Source organism: Lytechinus pictus, chromosome 12, assembly GCF_037042905.1.
Source record: "Lytechinus pictus isolate F3 Inbred chromosome 12, Lp3.0, whole genome shotgun sequence".
Taxonomy (NCBI): domain Eukaryota; kingdom Metazoa; phylum Echinodermata; class Echinoidea; order Temnopleuroida; family Toxopneustidae; genus Lytechinus; species Lytechinus pictus.
This window is the reverse complement of record NC_087256.1, coordinates 23,507,184-23,524,498: the sequence shown is the minus strand read 5'-3', so window position 1 is coordinate 23,524,498 and position 17,315 is coordinate 23,507,184. Positions and strand designations below refer to the sequence as shown.

Below are 17,315 nucleotides of genomic sequence, written 5' to 3'. Positions count from 1 at the left end.
TTTAAATGAGGTTGCTCAAGATATACAGAAGAGAAAGGAAAGTGAGCATCATCATGGCCATCACAAGGATTCTTACCTCTCATCCCACTCAACAGCATTGGTAGTGAGGAGAGTAGTCCTGCTTCCAGTCGGACTAACATCCAAGGACTGGTTCACGTCCGTCCTAACATAGGTCTTGTTCTCGACACCGTCTACTACCGTCAGGGGCACCCTCTCCACATGTTTGACTTTAGAATCTATCAATCAAAACAATAATGGTAACAGCGACAATTACAAATATCTGCCAGACACACTTGAGTAATTCCATAGATTGGATCTGTATACAATGTATACAGACCACAAGTTTGGTTTCCAATAAACAGTATTCCTTATTCAAACATGTATTACTGCACCTGTCCTCACAGACACTGCTCTTCTTGTTTCCCATGGGCAGTCTTCATACAATGTATATGGGTTTCACTGTATTGAGGAGGATAATAAAGAGTTAAGCAGGGCAATTTGGCTTCAATGGGACAACCTTTCCTTTGATAAAAATGTCAATAAATGAATAAATAAGTAAGTAAATAAATAAATAAATACATAAATAAATAAGTAAATATGAAGATCAATCAATCAATCAATAAAAAAAATAGATAAAAAACTTACCTCTCTTGAGAAAGAACTTGACAAAGACTATGAGTAAGATGAGAACAATCATGAGGACAGCAACAAGAACGATAACAATGATTGCCCAAACTGGAAAAGGCTTTGATGGGGCCTGAGAAAAATAAAAAACATCAAAGTTTATAATTTTGCATCCACTCCAAAGCATTCCAGGTATGACTCAACACTGGCAAAATTTCAGTTGTGGAAGGCATTTATTGTTCGATTATTTCTGTTTCAGCTATATGTATGATGCTGTGTATTTCTTGACTAATCATCATGAAACTTGACAGACATAAATCTGTACGATAATACGCCTGCGTCGGTCTGTACTCTATTGCAAGAAAATAAAAGGCAAATTTTTCCAATTCTGTTTGGTCGAAAATTGCAGTTTTTATTCAACCAAATGTTGCTAGGATCGCATATAAGTTAAATACATGCGCTTGATTGAGCAAGTGCGATGTGTGAAGCCTTGATAGCCAAGGCGATACCAGCACTCTTCCAAGATTCTTTCATAAAAATACGAACACTTGGAATCCCTGGCACAAACGATAATAACCATGCTTTGGTTCCGATCTCACCTTTCTGGTATATTCCTCTCCATTGACAAGCAGAACGGGAGAGGCTTCCAGGGTGGTCCCTTCAAAGACCACGACCACGTTACCACTCTGAAGGTCATCGTAGAGGACCTCTAGCGTGCCCTCGGTGTCCCCTGTCATTGTGAACGTCAGCAAGATTGAACCTGAAAGGTGAAGGGTCAAAGGTCAAAGCACTGCCATTTCTCAATCAGATGTTTTAATGTATATGTATTTACAAGAATTGCATTTGACTACATGCTTCTTTCTCTCATCCTCCACCCCTTGATCTCGTCAACAAAGGCATGAATGAAAAAAAAAAAACCTTATCAAGACTTTAATAAGTCCCTAAATAGCATCATCAATATCTTCTGATGATAAATCACATCTGGGCCAGTCTTACAATGAGTTACAATTGATCCAATCAGTCTAAACGGTGTGGAAATCCATCCATACATGTACCATAATTTTTTTTCTACAGGAAATGTGCACAATATCCTTAATAAACAAAGAGAATCACACTGAGTCTTCAAGAGAACGATCAATGTAGGAATATACATCATATCGAGGGAATATTTTGAAAAAATTTGCATGTTAGATGTTGACGTTGCTGGCCATCCATAGTTGTGATTGATCGGATGAGTTGCAACTCTTTGTAAGACGGGGCCCTGATATGCTTTCTTGAATAAAAGATCCATACTGGGTTTTTTTTTTTACCTTTTCTGCTGTTTGATACAACTTTTGTTTATTTGAACTGCGAGCTCGACATACATACTCACCCTGAGTAACCTTGTAGTTTGTAATGGTTACATTCGAAAGATGGGTGCCGATGTTGTTGTGAAAGTTATTCACAAAAGCGGTTTCTTTCCCCTCAACCACCGAGTAATCGTTGTCAAAGCGTATGGTTGCCTCAACAGAAGATCCAGAATGCGGGACTGCATCTCTCACTGTAACATTAAATGGATCAAGCTGAGCGGAGAACGAGTATTCCTGTGTTCCGACAGCAAAGATATCAACATTCAAGACGTATCCATAGCCAATGAAGTCAATGGTGAGGTTCGGGAAGGTTGCAGTGCCCGTCGAGAGGTCAACAGCGACCGTTTTCTGACCCAATAGATGACCACGGTAGTTAGTTGGCATGTACAGCGAGGCAGTAGCGCTCCATGTATCGTAACCCTGTAAATAGAATAAAGCACAAGCTTCAATAAAGCTTTTCTATCTGTCTCCTTATCAACCCATTCATACCTGTATTTATAATAATCTAATGCTAAAGAATATCAAAATCTGTGATTTTAGGCAGCTTTTAATGAGGCATAGTTGTAAAGGATTATTAATAAAGCAGAATACTAACTGACCGATTCATTTAAGTTTGTGACCAGCTCTCCAGAGGCAGCATCCCTGACCTTGACTTCAACACTGAACGGTTCGTTGACATAGACCGAGCCTGTCTGGCCAGCTTGCGCCCCGGTCAGCTGACGATAAGTGATAGAGAAAGCGGTGGTCCTGACAGAAGACAAGGGCGAGCTGTCGGGATAGGTGATGGCAAACTCCAACACGTAACCACTGCCAAACTTGGTGATCGCCAGACTGGTAAAGTTGGCCCAGCCGTCTTGGAAGGGGATTGTGACGTCGCCGATGAGCTGTGCCGTGCTGCCGGCAGGACGGACTGCAAGGGTTGCCGTTAGCAACCAGGGATTGGAGGAAGAGCCAAGTTGCGTCACCAAGTTGCCCTGTAGGATAAGAAGTGATCATTGAGTAAAGCATTGTAATATGTTTCCATGTAAAATAAACTAAGGTTAAAAAAACATATCCTACAATTCACAATAAACAAACACATTTCTCTACAGGTGTACAACTAAATATAATATTGTGACTGTACATGTAGCTCAAATGTGCTTACAGCAAAGAATTAATGTTGCTGAGTTCTCATATCACAGTTGTCTTTAAGACATTAATTTTAAATGTTATGACAATTTATATCAAGAATCTAATTTCCCTGTGAATGCATCATACAGTGTAATTTGTTTATTGCCTACATGTACATGTACATCTTTAGCATTATCTCTAACAGTAATTGTCATGTTATATTTTCACCAGTATTCACAGTCCATCAGTTGGTTGGGCAGACGATACGTCAGGCTACAGTGAATAAGTTTGCTTTCCTATTCCCTGACTACGAACTGATGCACTGGGCAGACTGCTACTAGAATTGCATTTGTATAAATTATCTCTGTTAGATTGTGTACTGAAATTGATTCTATAACTAATATATGAATTCGTTTTGAATTGCCAATAAATGATACACCCCCCTCCCCCAACGGCATACTGTACCTGTTGATCTATCACTTTGACCTTGGGTTGGGTCGAGAAGGGTGCGTATTCACTCCCCTCTGTAGGACTGGCTCCTACTATCAATACAGAAGGAGTAACATACACTTTAGGTTGGCTCAGTTCTTCCTGACGTGCTGCATCCAACTCTCTTTGTTGATCAGTATACCTAAAAATAGTCAATTAAGCATGTTTTGTTTAAAGATCATCCATTGTTCACAGAATCCAGCTTTCACTTTATAGACGTGTCATTATCAGACGTTGTTCTAAATGTACTCCTAATTATAATCCAAATTCGTATGAGGACCCTAAAGTACAAAGCAAAGCTCAAATTTCTACAGGGAAGACAAAATTTTGCACATTAATAGAAAGAGAATGAAAAACATGTCTGCAATAAAACTCTATCCAATGGAATGGCCTTACATTTAATGTGGCATATAAAGTGGATTCACTTAATTAGGTAAAGAGTGTAGATTTTTACAAAGCATTCCTTGATTCATCTCCATATGAGAGTAAGAAAGATGATTTTCCTTCAAACATGAAATACAAATTCTATTCATTTCAGCTCTAAAACAATTGGATATAAATTTCAAAATGTCTTTAAACTTTTTTTCTCCACAATCTCATTGTGATCATGAAATTAATGAAAATGATGCAAATATCGTCAAAAATATGGAGCCAAGAGTTGGAACCAACAGAAAGAGAGGCCAAACTCACGTCTTGTTCCCCTCAGCTGGTCCCCCTGTCCCATTTGTGGACCTGACGCCACCGGTAGGGTCGACAGGCGGTGCTACCGGGTCAGTCATCTCCATCGAGTCAATAGTGATGTTGAGGCTATCTCCGAGGTTTCCTTGTTGTTGTTCATTCGCTAAGGCAGTTTGTATCTCGTTAAGCTCCTCAACAGCATCAGTTCCGTCTGCAAGACGAATTCAAAGGAACTTTGTATCTTTGGAAGGTCCTAACCCATGAGAGCGTTTCATGAAACTGTTTTGGCCGACAAGTTGTCGGAACTGACAGCTTCCCTTGATTTTGATTGGCTGAGAAGCACTGTTTTGATGGTACATGTAACTGTCGGATGAAACAGGACTCAGATATAAAAAAGTCTAAGATGTCCTTTCATGAAATGATCCCCTTGTACTTTCAAACTCAGAAATTAAGACCTACATCTTCTGGCAGTTACCAATTAATTACTTTGATTGCCTTGTGAAATTGAAAGTCCTACAATTGCAGGAAAGGCATTATAATAACTGCTCATCATCATCATTATCATCATCATCATCATCATCATTATTGCCATCATCATCATCATCATCATCATCATCATTGCCATCATCATCATCATCATCACCATCATCCACCACCACCACATTCAACCCACATTTGAGTGCTACATGAACACGTACATGTACATGGATCTACACAGAGGCCCTATATACACATGGTGCAAAAGCCAGAAGAAAGGGTAATAATATCCAAGTCAATTTGGAACAGCACAGTGACATTGGATGGTTTGAGATATACACTTTACAAGAGCTGAATATTATCATTATCGTCAATATTATGAAAAGCCATTCTCTACAGCTTCTACACAAAGCTAGATCAAAGGGTGCTTACTGTTTGAGGACGTTCCATTCCCTGCCGTGATTTCAATTTCAACCTGCGTTCCGCTCGTGGCCCTCTTCCTTCTCCTGCTGTCCTCGCGGATGATGTTCACAATCCTGATGTTCTCGGGGCTGATGTTCAGGAGGTTGGCCAGGTTCCTGCTCAGGTTCTCCTCAAAGAAGTTATCCACAGGGATGGAAGGCATCCCAAAAGTCACGATCACAACGGGGGTCGTCTTGATCTCCACGATGTTCGAGCCGCGCACCACCAAATACAGCGTCTGCCTCTCCCTGTCAAAGTAGTTCTCCCCGTTGACGGTGGAAGAGATGGAAGGCCTGAACTGGCCTGGTGTCTGAGGCCTCCTCCAGGTGAGTTTGTTGTCGTTGTTGTATTCTGCATTGTTTGGCAGGATGTAGGCATCGTTGCTATACACGTCCAGCTTCTGCGGGTTCGCATACCAGATACCAACCACCATGGTCTGGTCAAAGACAATGAAAGAAATATGCCATAACATATACAGGTGTACATTTCTCGGGAACATTTTACAATCCACAAGGCATATTCAAGGGATTCTCCCTACTAATTCCCTCAACCTCAGAGTGCTTAAAACCCTATTGTGAAGTCTGAACTTGTCCTGTTCACCTCTGTAAAATCATTTGTAGACATCCAGGATGCCATACATTGTAACAGCTCTAATATAAAAGAAATATCTCCAAATGAATGCCTGCCCCACTTCTACATCATGGATAAAAACAACAATTACGATAATTACCTGTAATTGAAATTATAATCAGATGAACTGTACAGACACAATCAAAATGATCATATTCATAATCGAAATCACAATCGATATTTTAATTAAAAAAAACATGATTATTATAATTGCGAGCGTAATCATAATCACATTCATGATGAAGCACATGTATGGCCATCTGCCTTTGCAAATCGTGGGGAGTTCAGAGGGGACATTCTTTCTCCCATTCACAAATATTGTCATGTCCCCCTTTCTTTTATGAAAAGTGCTGCCCACCCCCTATTTGAAAGGAAAACTTTCCTCATTAGGCAGCATTTGGATCCCTTCCTGAGGTTAGAGATAGACCTTATTTTTTTTAGCTAGGGCACAAATAATTTGGGGGTGCACATAAAAGGACATCAACAATTTTGATCAAGCTTTTAGAAAATTGTGGATCATCTTCACCTGATCATCAAAGTTTAACAGATTACCTGTGAGTCTTCAGCATTCAGGAAATAAAGCCTCAGTCCCTGTGGGTTGGTGCCAGAGAAGTAGAGTTCGTATTCTCTCCCTGTTGCCACCAGGGCGTAGAAGGTTGATATCCTCTCCTGGCAGGTGTAGCCCAGACACCATCCGTGGTCCTGGGGACCGTTGATCAGGTCCACGTAGCCATCGGCAAGAAGTGCCACTGGGGACACCCTCCTTGTCTCAGTGTCCGCATCCATGCTCTCAATAATAAACATCATGTGGTCGAGGTTGTGGCACTCGAAGGCCTGCCAGGATTCGACCCAAGAACAGTCGGATCCATTGGTTCCAACGATACCTGCAATACAGCATCAGAGACAGTAGTAATATCTCCAGTCACCTATAATCATTAACTTCATCTACATATACTCATTAGAGTAAAATCACACAAATAAACACAATGCTAGAATGAAACAATATATAAGAGATACAAGAGAACCGAAAAAGGAAATGGAGGCTAAACGATCAGCTGCGATTGGCTGTCAAGGTAAACAAATTAAGCTTTATGGTAACCAGCTGCTAATTAAAGCATAAGCAATTAAAAATAACGTACTATCGTTTAAGAACTTTGCACAAGTGTCGACTACCTGACTGTAAAAGTCATAAGTGTTTTCCTATTGAGCAATATTTCTTGATAAAAAAGCACTCTATATGAGGTCCATTGTTATCATTGGTAAGGTAACAAGCATCAGAGAGACTGATACCTGAGGCTTTCAGATGAACGGTATATTACTTTGGGTACCTACAGGCCACATCCTAAAGTCTACATGTACTCTCCAAAGTCTGTAGGATCAAACTGCTCCACTGATATTTGAGGACTGTACTTGTTTCTTGATCCTTTGATCTACCTTTATTAGGGGCTTTATCATTGATGTTGATTTGATCACCAGTCGTGGGATCAGTCAGAGCCATTCTCGGGATCCTGTAATCCCCAAGTCCTCTCCTTGGATCACCGCCCCATTCGAAGGCGGAGTCCGGGGCGACGGTTCCGACGGCTCCCAGCATGCTACCGTCCAGGTCACGCACGAGGGTCTTCTTCATACCGTCGCAGTCCATGTCGACACAGTTTGATGGATCCACTTTCCTATGAAGAGGAGATGAGAAGTAATAGGAACGAGATAAGGTTCCTCAACGGCAGTCTGAGCCACTATTCTAAGAAACTATTTAACAGAAATCACACTCCGCACCGTTCCGTTGCATAAAGATGTTCTCAAGTTACGCATGATTTCACGGGTGACTGCATAGTGACCCTTTCTTGTACTTAATGAAGTACTATTCTCCATGTTTCAACATATTGGGAGTGCAGTGCCACAGAAAATACTGAGCTTTCCATTCAAGAATAACAAAAGTAATAAATTTCATCTACAAACAAAGGATTTTACCAGTATCTGAAGGGAAACAAAATGATTGAAAATCTGATGAAGCACCCATGAAGGGTTCCCAGTTGTGTGTAAAAGTCATGCACAATTTACGAAAAAATTTGACACACCACCCAGTTTTCGCGCAGCAAACCAATGAGGGATCAGGAAAGTCACCATGAAATCCTGTATGTGGCGAGGCCGATAGACAAAACTTTCGTTGACCTGTTGAAATGATTTGTCTTGCCATGGTTTATGAGGATATCCATGTTTTCTAGGACTATCCTCATTTTCAGACCAGGTGGGTGTTTCATCAAGCCATTTGAAGTTACGAGCGACTTTACGATAAGCTGGTGATCCTTTGTTGTGGTAAATGATAAACATCAGTTTTCCAGATTTCCTAAGAAAGGATCACCAGTCGTTCATAAAGTCGCTCGCAACTTTAACACGAACAGCTTTATGAAACACCCACCGGCACCACTACTGTATATGTACTTCAAGGCCGAGAGAAAAAGTTAAACATATTTAATCTGTAAAGACTGAAGGCATATCCTAACTTACTCCACTGGTGGCCTGTGAATGAAGAACAGGCTCTCCTTGCTTGATGAGATGAGATTTATATTCTGGACTTCGGTCGGGTGGGTGGCGTCATCGCTGAAAGAATTGGTCATGAAAACACGGCCCCGCCTCCCGCAGTGGTCATCAAAATTCATGAAAGTCACACCTGCACCATGTTAAAGAACCATTTGAGGGATCAACTTCAATCTTGGTTCATGTACACGTATGCATGTAGGAGCAATGATAATCTGATATTATTTTGGGGTCGTTCGGTCAAAGCTTAAATGCATCATTTCATGTATACCGTCAATTGCAAAAGTGTAAAGACCACCTGAAAATTTGTGTAGGAAGCGCATGTAAGTGTTATACACTGTTATAGATTCATCAAAAACTGGCCTATATATTTTTTGTTGGTGTTGATTCCGTCTTTGATTTCAATGATTGTTAAAGAGAAATAAGTTTAAAGTAATTGTCCAAAAGCTTGACTAATCCTTTTAAAAAAAACTGAAGTAAATATACTTTTTAAAACAAACTGATTAGTCAAGCTACTGGACATTTTTTTGCAAATTATTCCCTTTAACCATTAAAATGAAACACAGAATCAGCAAAAACAAATAATATACAAATCTGTCAAGCCATTTTTAATGAAACAATTACAGTACATGTACATCACAATTATATACACACACACATTTTCAGGTGGTCTTTTGCAAATGATGGTATATATCAGGGTTCCCAGCCTTTCAAGAAAACAAAATTCCATAATTTTTCCCTAATAATTAGTAAAACCCATTCCTAAGTTCGCATGTTTTCTAAGTCGTTGCAGTGAATTACATTGTACATGTATTTTCAGTAGAAAAACAATAATGTATAACTATAACACCATAACCAGTCATTTATTGGATGTTGTTTTGAAATGCAACAAAATATAACAGAGTCTGACTGACTACCATGCTTTTTACTTTTGGGCTGATCAAAATTCCCTGATTTTATCCCTCATTTGAGGCATTTTTCCCTGATTTCAGGTATTTTAACAAGGCAAAAGCGATTTTGTGTCTCGCCCACTTATGAAAATAACCAGAAATATCGTGATTTGCGAGGGCACGCAACAGAATTATATCAAAACTTTATTGTGAAATGACTGGGATGGAATAACACTTGTCATAAGAGCCTTGCACGTAAACTTTAACGTTGACCTGAAAATGACCTTTGACCTTATCATGTGACCTCCGACTGCAGCATAACATGCAGGTCCCCCAAGTCCATCTACCATCTAAGTTTTAAATATTCTCCCAAGGGAAAAATATAGCTTCGGAGGGGAATTGAAATGTTTGTATTAAAACAATAGACCAGGCAATATCTGTTATATTATACATGTATAGCCCGGGGGGGCCACTTACATTGACGAGTGGATACCATGCGTGACCAAAAAACATGTAAAAGGATGTCTTTTTCAAGATAGGGCACGTTACGTACGTAACGTGATAAGGGTGTCAAAAACACAAAAATAATGATAAAAGGGTATCTATTTCGCTAGGAAAGCTACGTGTTTAGGGTCAAATTTGCGAGGATGATAAAATAAAATTGAAATGTTTTATAAAGCATGTCCTTTTTGCCCCAACACTACGTGTTTAGAGTCCGATTTGCAAGAGGTGTGGAAGGTGCATGGGGCCGTACTAAACCAAATGGTGTGTAAAGGTAAAACCGACGACCGACGGACCCGTGACATAACAATAAAATATCGCTGTACTTGTTTAGGGGTTCATTTCAGGGAATACTTGCCAAGAGTATCATTTTGTTTCCAATACTTGTTAAGGGTAGGGTTTCAGCTAGACGCCAATACTTGTTAAGGGGTGCATTTTCAGAATATGGAAAATACGTGTTTAGGGTGCTTTTCGAGACCACATGGTCGCGCATAGTATCCACTCGTCAATGGGAGTGGCCCCCCCGGGATGTATAGTCTAAGTGGATTCGCCATCAGAGATTGCATTCATCTGGCTCCAACCCGAAATTCTTGCTACAGCTCTGATCCATCGTATTTCAAATAAACTACCTGATTACGCAACTTGTAAGCAGCAAGTGACGTCACCTTAGTGAATACAATGCCGCAATTGACAATACAACACAGTTATATTCACTGAGGTGACGTCAAAACCTTGTATATATTACAAATGCGATCCTCGCAGCTATGGTCACGTGATGGCTTATTGACCTATCACTGATTCGAAGTGTAAAGAGACAAACTTCAAACTTGGCTTATATTTGAATTGGGAGTAACAATGACCTCATTAGATTTTGGGGTCATGAGGTAAAAGGTCAGGGAAGTCATTATAGACCTGTACCTGAAAACCTATCATTCTTGCAGTGACAAATATACCATTTAAGGGGACCAAATTTAAACTAGACTTTGTGAGTGACTATGCTCTGATTTGATTTTGGGTCATTATGTCGAGGTGAAATGTCATAGAGGTCACTACAAAGTTAGATGTGAATATATTTTTGATCTGGTAATGGCAGAGGCATGAATCCCGTGTGCATGCTGTTCAGAAGCCATCTATTAATAACAAGATTGATTTATTACGCGCATAATAGATAAAACCTCTCACTTTTAACTGGTCACTCTTGTCTTGATTTCTCAAAACTGTAGGCCTACATGGACATGTACATGTACATCTGAATCTTATTCTCAGGATGATCATGAAGAACGTTCGAGCTGCCAACTTTGATATTCGTCTCTCGGGGAGAATTTGCTGAGAAAATACATGTCAGGAGATCGCTCACAATAACACACAATCCAACGGGAAAAAATATGTGTGTGGGTCAGGGAGATGTTGAAAATCTGCATTTTTTGCTTTTAAATTGGTAATCTTTGGATCAGGGAGTCTCCGTGACAATCCGGGTGGGTGTTTCATAAAGCTGTTCGTAAGTTAAGAGCGACTTGAAGAATGACTGATGATCCTTTCTTGTGGGAAATGGTATTGAATTGGTGATTGTTTAGGGCGTATAGGATGGGTTCACCAGTCGTTCTTAAAGGCGCTCTTAACTTAAGAACAGCTTTATGAAACGACTCCCAAGAGACTTGGCAGCCATGGAATATCGCTTACCTGAGATGCGGTTGTTTCCTCCAATAGCGGGGTAATTGTGGATGCTCCTGAATGCAAAGAATGCAGCACCGTTGTTATCAGACATGAATGTGGTGAGAAGGATACCAATCACACCGCCCTCTGGTGTCACAGAGGGTCTATGCTTTCGTTCAAAGCCAGCTACTTCCGGCGCCACCTAAAAGAAAACGACACCTTGGTCACTCCGAGGTACAAGGGTCTGCCTGACATGTCATCAAGGCATGCAACGCGGACAAATGCGGTCAACAGTGAATCTTGTGGATTACATGTATACATGTATTAGACTGTAAATTTCAAAACTTTGACAGTACTTCACCTCGAGACCTACCAGAATAAAATACGGGCTATAAAATGAAAAAAAAAAAAGATTGCATGTACATGTATGTAGAATGCATGGAGAAAATTGAATCGTTATACTTGAAAGATAGACAAACATGTACATGTAACATTTAAGATGTTCAGGGAGACAATGCCCTTTGGCCCGTATTCTGAAGTCAGGTTTAACTTAGACCACGGTCTAACTCTGTGCTAAAATTATGGGAAGCCAAAAATTCTGTTTATATTGTATATTTCTTATGTTTGCTGTTTTGTTTCCTTTTGCTTTCATAATGAGGAAAAATACTTCAATTAACATTCCCAGACAATTATGAACAATCTGGTTGTCATATGAGTTAATAAATTGAATGTTTACAGTTAGGGATTCGTGCCCCAATTGGCTCTCCATAGTTAAACCACAACTTTAAACCAGGGTTTGATTTAAACCCGAGTTCAGAATACGGGCCTTTTGACTTCTGAATTCTGTAATTCCCAGAGGCTTTGAACAGGGATCACCCAGTGCCGGTAGGCGACGGGAAATTAAACAAAAGTTTACCTCATCTGCATCACAGTCGAAGCTGCTGCTATGTCCGCTGATGAGAGAGTTGGTGACCTCGAAGAGTTTGTCTTGCTTCCTGTGTGTCAAGGCTTGGGGATGGTAGAACATCGGGCAGATGGCATTTCTGTTGTCTGCCAGAGTCACATTTGTCACATGGAGATCGGAATTGACCTAAGGATTGGGAAGAGAAAAGGTGCTGTTGAGAAGACTTTCGGTTTATAGTGGAAGAGCCGTGGTGTAGTGGTTCTGACTCTCGCCTTGTAAACAGAGGGTTGTGTGTTCGAATCCCACCGCGGTCTAGCGTCCTTTGGCAAGGCGTTAATCCACACTTTGCCACTCTCGACCCAGGTGCTAAATGGGTACCCGCTAGGATGCGAAAGATATTGTATGTTTGATTTTGCCAGCTCCATAATGAGGCTGCGATGAATGCAAGGAATGCTCCCCAGGGAGTGGAAATTGTGCACTTTTCGTGCAGGATTGAAATGAATCCAATGACCGGGGTAATAATATGCTGTAACGCGCTTTGAGCCATTCTGGGAAAAGCGCTTTATAAAAATTGGCTATTATTATTATTTACTACATCCTGAATATCAAAGTTTGCACAGCGTCCTAGGGAAGAGAGTCATCTCGGGCCGGTGACACAAAGCCTAGCAATCAATGTATACATTTTTTTGACGATTGATTGCATTGACTACAATGTACAATCAATCGTTAAAATCAAGCATACGATTAATTGCTAGCCTTTGTGCTATGGGACCTAGGTTCCCCTAAAGGGATAAAGAATCTCATGAAATTGGCATGCATGATTGTATAGCTACTACATACTACTACAACTACTACAGTTTATATTCAATTGGTCAAATGCTTATTCTTCTAATTGCCAACTTGTCTAAATCATTTGTTCTACCATCAATTCGTCCACTATCCACATGGTCTAATTGCCATTTTGTCCACTCACCATTTCGTCTTATAACCAGTTGGTCGAACAGCCATTTAGTCCATATACTGTACCATTTGGTCTAATTGGACTAAAACTTAACTGGGCAAAATAAAATGGGTATTAGACCAACTGGTTAAGAGACAAATGGCTATGGATGAACTGGTGATTAGACAAACTGATGATTGGACCAAATGGTTATTGGACTAAAGGTTGATCTAGACGAAGTGTTGATGGACGGAATGGCATTAGACTAAATGAAAGTAGACAATTTGATGAGTGGACGAGTTGGCAAAAAGACGAATTGGCAATTCACCACCTCTACTACATGTACTATTACGACTATTACATATACATGTACATGTACATGTACATGTACTACTACTAGACAGGTGTGATGATTGATAACAATCTAGACACCGTTCTCATTATAACCTCTAAAACTAGTTCACTGGAAATTGGTTAAGGAAACCAGTTTGGAAGATCGCTTTGCTAGCGTTCCTATTTTATCACCCGAAAGTGGTTTTCAAAACCACTTCATGTAAAGCGGGCTTGTTGCTATGGGAACACTCTCAATGAGATGACATTTATCGCGTGAAATTTGAAACTGCAGCGTAGGGATTCCACATACAGTGTTTGGAGTAGTGCGCTCGAAATGTGCGAAGATCACTTACCGAAAAATGGTTGTGTCCTCACGCTAAAACCAGTTTAACGAAGCAAAGTGATCTTCAAAACTACATCGCGAGGTGGTTTTCTGAACCGGTTTGGAAGATCGCTTTTAAGACCGCTTCGACCGTTGTCATTACACATTAAACTAGTTTCCAGTAAACTAGTTTTAGGACGGTAGTGAGAAAGCTGTCTCAAGTTACTCTTCACAATCATATCAAGCATATTTGCAGGTCTGCATCATATCATTTTTCAAAACTGTAACTCCATAGTTTCTAACCTCCCTCATACTGTACATACACTGTACATGTACATGTACTGTACCTATTTGCAATTCATCTGGTTCAAAACTATGCTGCTAGACTAGTGTCTCTCAGTGGAAAATCTGAGCATAAATTCTGCATCCTCTTCTCTTGAAAGTCCTCGTCCTTACCTACAAAATTCTTAATGGTCGATCCCCCCAATACCTCTCAGATCTCATTTCTTTACGCTCTCGTACCTCCTCAATACCCCTCCGCTCATCATCTACAAAAAAATTCACTCCTGGACCTCAAACTTTGACAAAATATGGTTTCCACGCCTTTCCTTCAACTACCCCTTCTCTTTAGAATAAGCAACCCCCTCACAGTCATAATGCCAAGTCTGTTGGTCAGTTTAAGACTACTCAAAACATACCTTTTTAAGAGGATTTTTCAGTTGCGAGTTGGTCAACTGGAGGCGAACACCAGCTTTCACTATGAGTATCAAACATTTTAAAAATTCCTTTTTATTTTTTTAATGATTTTTTCTCTATAATGCCCATTGCATTTTATCCCCAAGTATTAATCATAAATAGAAAACAGCGTGCTTACAAATGCCCGTAGACGCGCTGTATTATTGTAATCTTGCAATCTATCTCATCTTACAATCTGCATCCAATCATATCCATCTGTATTGAGATACCAGCAAGAGCGAATTAAACAAAAATTACTGGGCAAGAAAAAAAAATAATAATAAGCATAAACTATTTAAAAAAATCAAGAAAATTTACCTGGAAGTACATGCCATAGTGAAAGCAGCGATATATGAAGAGATTAGCCACGGAAGTACATCCTTTCTGGTTCATCTCAAAGAGCAACACACCCTGTAATACAAAGAGGTACATGTACATTAGCGATTAGTCTTAAAGATTGTCTAACCTTTCATTGAATATTTGACACCCACAAAGCTACTGACAACATGATTATTTTTGTTACTATTAAACAACAAGTGGAATGCCTCTGGCCGTCTCACCTGCATCACGCGATTCAATATAGCAGCAGTGCTGATTTTGAAAACTACTATAACTCGCACAAGATGTTCAGTGATACTTGGTTACTCTTATTTCCACGTTTTATGAACTAGACCAATACACTTATAGAGATATGATGGCAATTCAACAAATACCCCCAACGTGGCCAAAGTTCTTTGACCTTACATGACCTTTGACCTTGATCATGTGACCTGAAACTCGCACAGGATGTTCAGTGATACTTGATTACTATTATGTCCAAGTTTTATGAACTAGACCAACACACTTTCAAATTTATGGCTGTAATTCAACAAATACCCCAATTTGGCCAAAGTTCATTGACCCTAAATGACCTTTGACCTTGATCATGTGACCTGAAACTTGCACAGGATGTTCAGTAATACTTGATTACTATTATGTCTAAGTTTCATGAATCAGATCCATAAACTTTTAAAGTTATGATGGTAATTCAACAGATACCCCCAATTCGGCCAAAGTTCATTGACCCTAAATGACCTTTGACCTTGGTCATGTGATGTGAAACTCATGCAGGATGTTCAGTGATACTTGATTAACCTTATGTATAAGTTTCATGAACTAGGTCTATATATTTTCTAAGTTATGATGACATTTCAAAAACTTAACCTTAGGTTAAGATTTTGATGTTGATTCCCCCAACATGGTCTAAGTTCATTGACCCTAAATGACCTTTGACCTTGGTCATGTGACATGAAACTCAGGCAGGATGTTCAGTAATACTCGATTAACCTTATGGCCAAGTTTCATGAACTAGGTCCATATACTTTCTAAGTTATGCTGTCATTTCAAAAACTTAACCTCAGGTTAAGATTTGGTGTTGACGCCGCCGTCGCCGCCGCCGCCGCCGCCGTCGCCGTCGGAAAAGCGGCGCCTATAGTCTCACTCTGCTATGCAGGTGAGACAAAAATGGGGAGTCGATTCTGTCCAAAATGTCTTTTCTGAATTTATGGATTTTACAGAGGGTTTATAGACATTACTTGATTAATAATGCTTTTGTCTATAAGAAAACTTGTACACATGCAACAAACTTTGAATGTTCTCTTTGCCAATATCCTCTTTTGTTTTTTCAAGTTCACATTCCAATGTTGTCAAATCTCTTTCAGTCCTTGATGTGTCTTCTCTGAAAAATTAGGCAATTGACAGAACAACTGATTAAATGATTGAACCTCTATAAGAAAAATAAGCGGGTGACCTTATGCGTCAACATTTTAAAGAAATATCATTTCACTTGTTTACAACACACCAACAAAAATTCAGGAAAAAAAAAACAACTTCTTTTAATAGTTAAATGGGTAAAAATGGGTTGCCCTGGTTGTAAAACAACCCATGTACATTACAGTCTATCTACCAGTATTCTTCATATATATTTCTTTAAATATATTTAAAAAAATGAATATTCAAATGTTTTAGTACATCATGTAAAATAACAAAATTTATCAAATACTAACACATATTTTAATCTTATTATCCACATCATACATGAGCCCGTTTTGAATATTCAAAAGGTGGGCTATTGATGTCAAATCCCCAATTGCCTTTTTTTAATATGTTATTACAAGAAATCATAATCATTTCATTTTCGCATAAATGTCCATGTGTGCATGATATATAATACATCTCCCTCATAATATAAATAAGAAAATCAAATGCATTAAATCAGTTGTTGTTTTAATTTTATTCATTGAGGAAAATTTTTAATTTAATTTCAAGTAATACAATACAAAGGAACAAGTGGGGATATGACATCATCAGTTTGCTCACATGAAGACATGCATAGAACCCTTTCACCGAAATAACACAATTTTTTAAATTGTTGTAACTTTGTTATTCCTTGTCCGATAATGATGAAATTATCAGTGATTTGCTTGTCTGATTTTTTTATCTGTTCACATCATATCATTTTCAGCTTGGAGTACACCTTTAAATTAGGCTTTGGAGTATGAAGCAACCACAGGTATAAAAACACAATAACAAATAAATAAAAGTCAATGGTAAATTGTTGATTGGTCTATACACACTTGGTCTAGATACCATTCGGTTTTATTCCACACAGTCTAGTCCTACTTCATTTACAACCAATTTCTCT

At 39.3% G+C, this 17,315-nt stretch overlaps 1 protein-coding gene across 1 annotated transcript in view; it reads right to left on the bottom strand.

The window, feature by feature from the left end:
• The window catches only part of LOC129272589 (fibrocystin-L-like), a 100,685-nt gene that overhangs the window by 12,112 nt on the left and 71,258 nt on the right, over positions 1–17,315 (bottom strand). Inside the window, exons 42-55 of the mRNA XM_064107388.1 lie at positions 14,951–15,043; positions 12,315–12,488; positions 11,426–11,600; positions 8,325–8,487; positions 7,254–7,489; positions 6,372–6,703; positions 5,160–5,625; positions 4,263–4,461; positions 3,549–3,714; positions 2,573–2,947; positions 1,997–2,393; positions 1,224–1,384; positions 646–757; positions 77–236 (exon numbers count right to left, since the gene is read on the bottom strand). Of these exons, the coding sequence (XP_063963458.1) occupies positions 77–236; positions 646–757; positions 1,224–1,384; positions 1,997–2,393; positions 2,573–2,947; positions 3,549–3,714; positions 4,263–4,461; positions 5,160–5,625; positions 6,372–6,703; positions 7,254–7,489; positions 8,325–8,487; positions 11,426–11,600; positions 12,315–12,488; positions 14,951–15,043 (3,209 nt within the window). The remainder of the gene's footprint in view (positions 1–76; positions 237–645; positions 758–1,223; positions 1,385–1,996; positions 2,394–2,572; positions 2,948–3,548; positions 3,715–4,262; positions 4,462–5,159; positions 5,626–6,371; positions 6,704–7,253; positions 7,490–8,324; positions 8,488–11,425; positions 11,601–12,314; positions 12,489–14,950; positions 15,044–17,315) is intronic.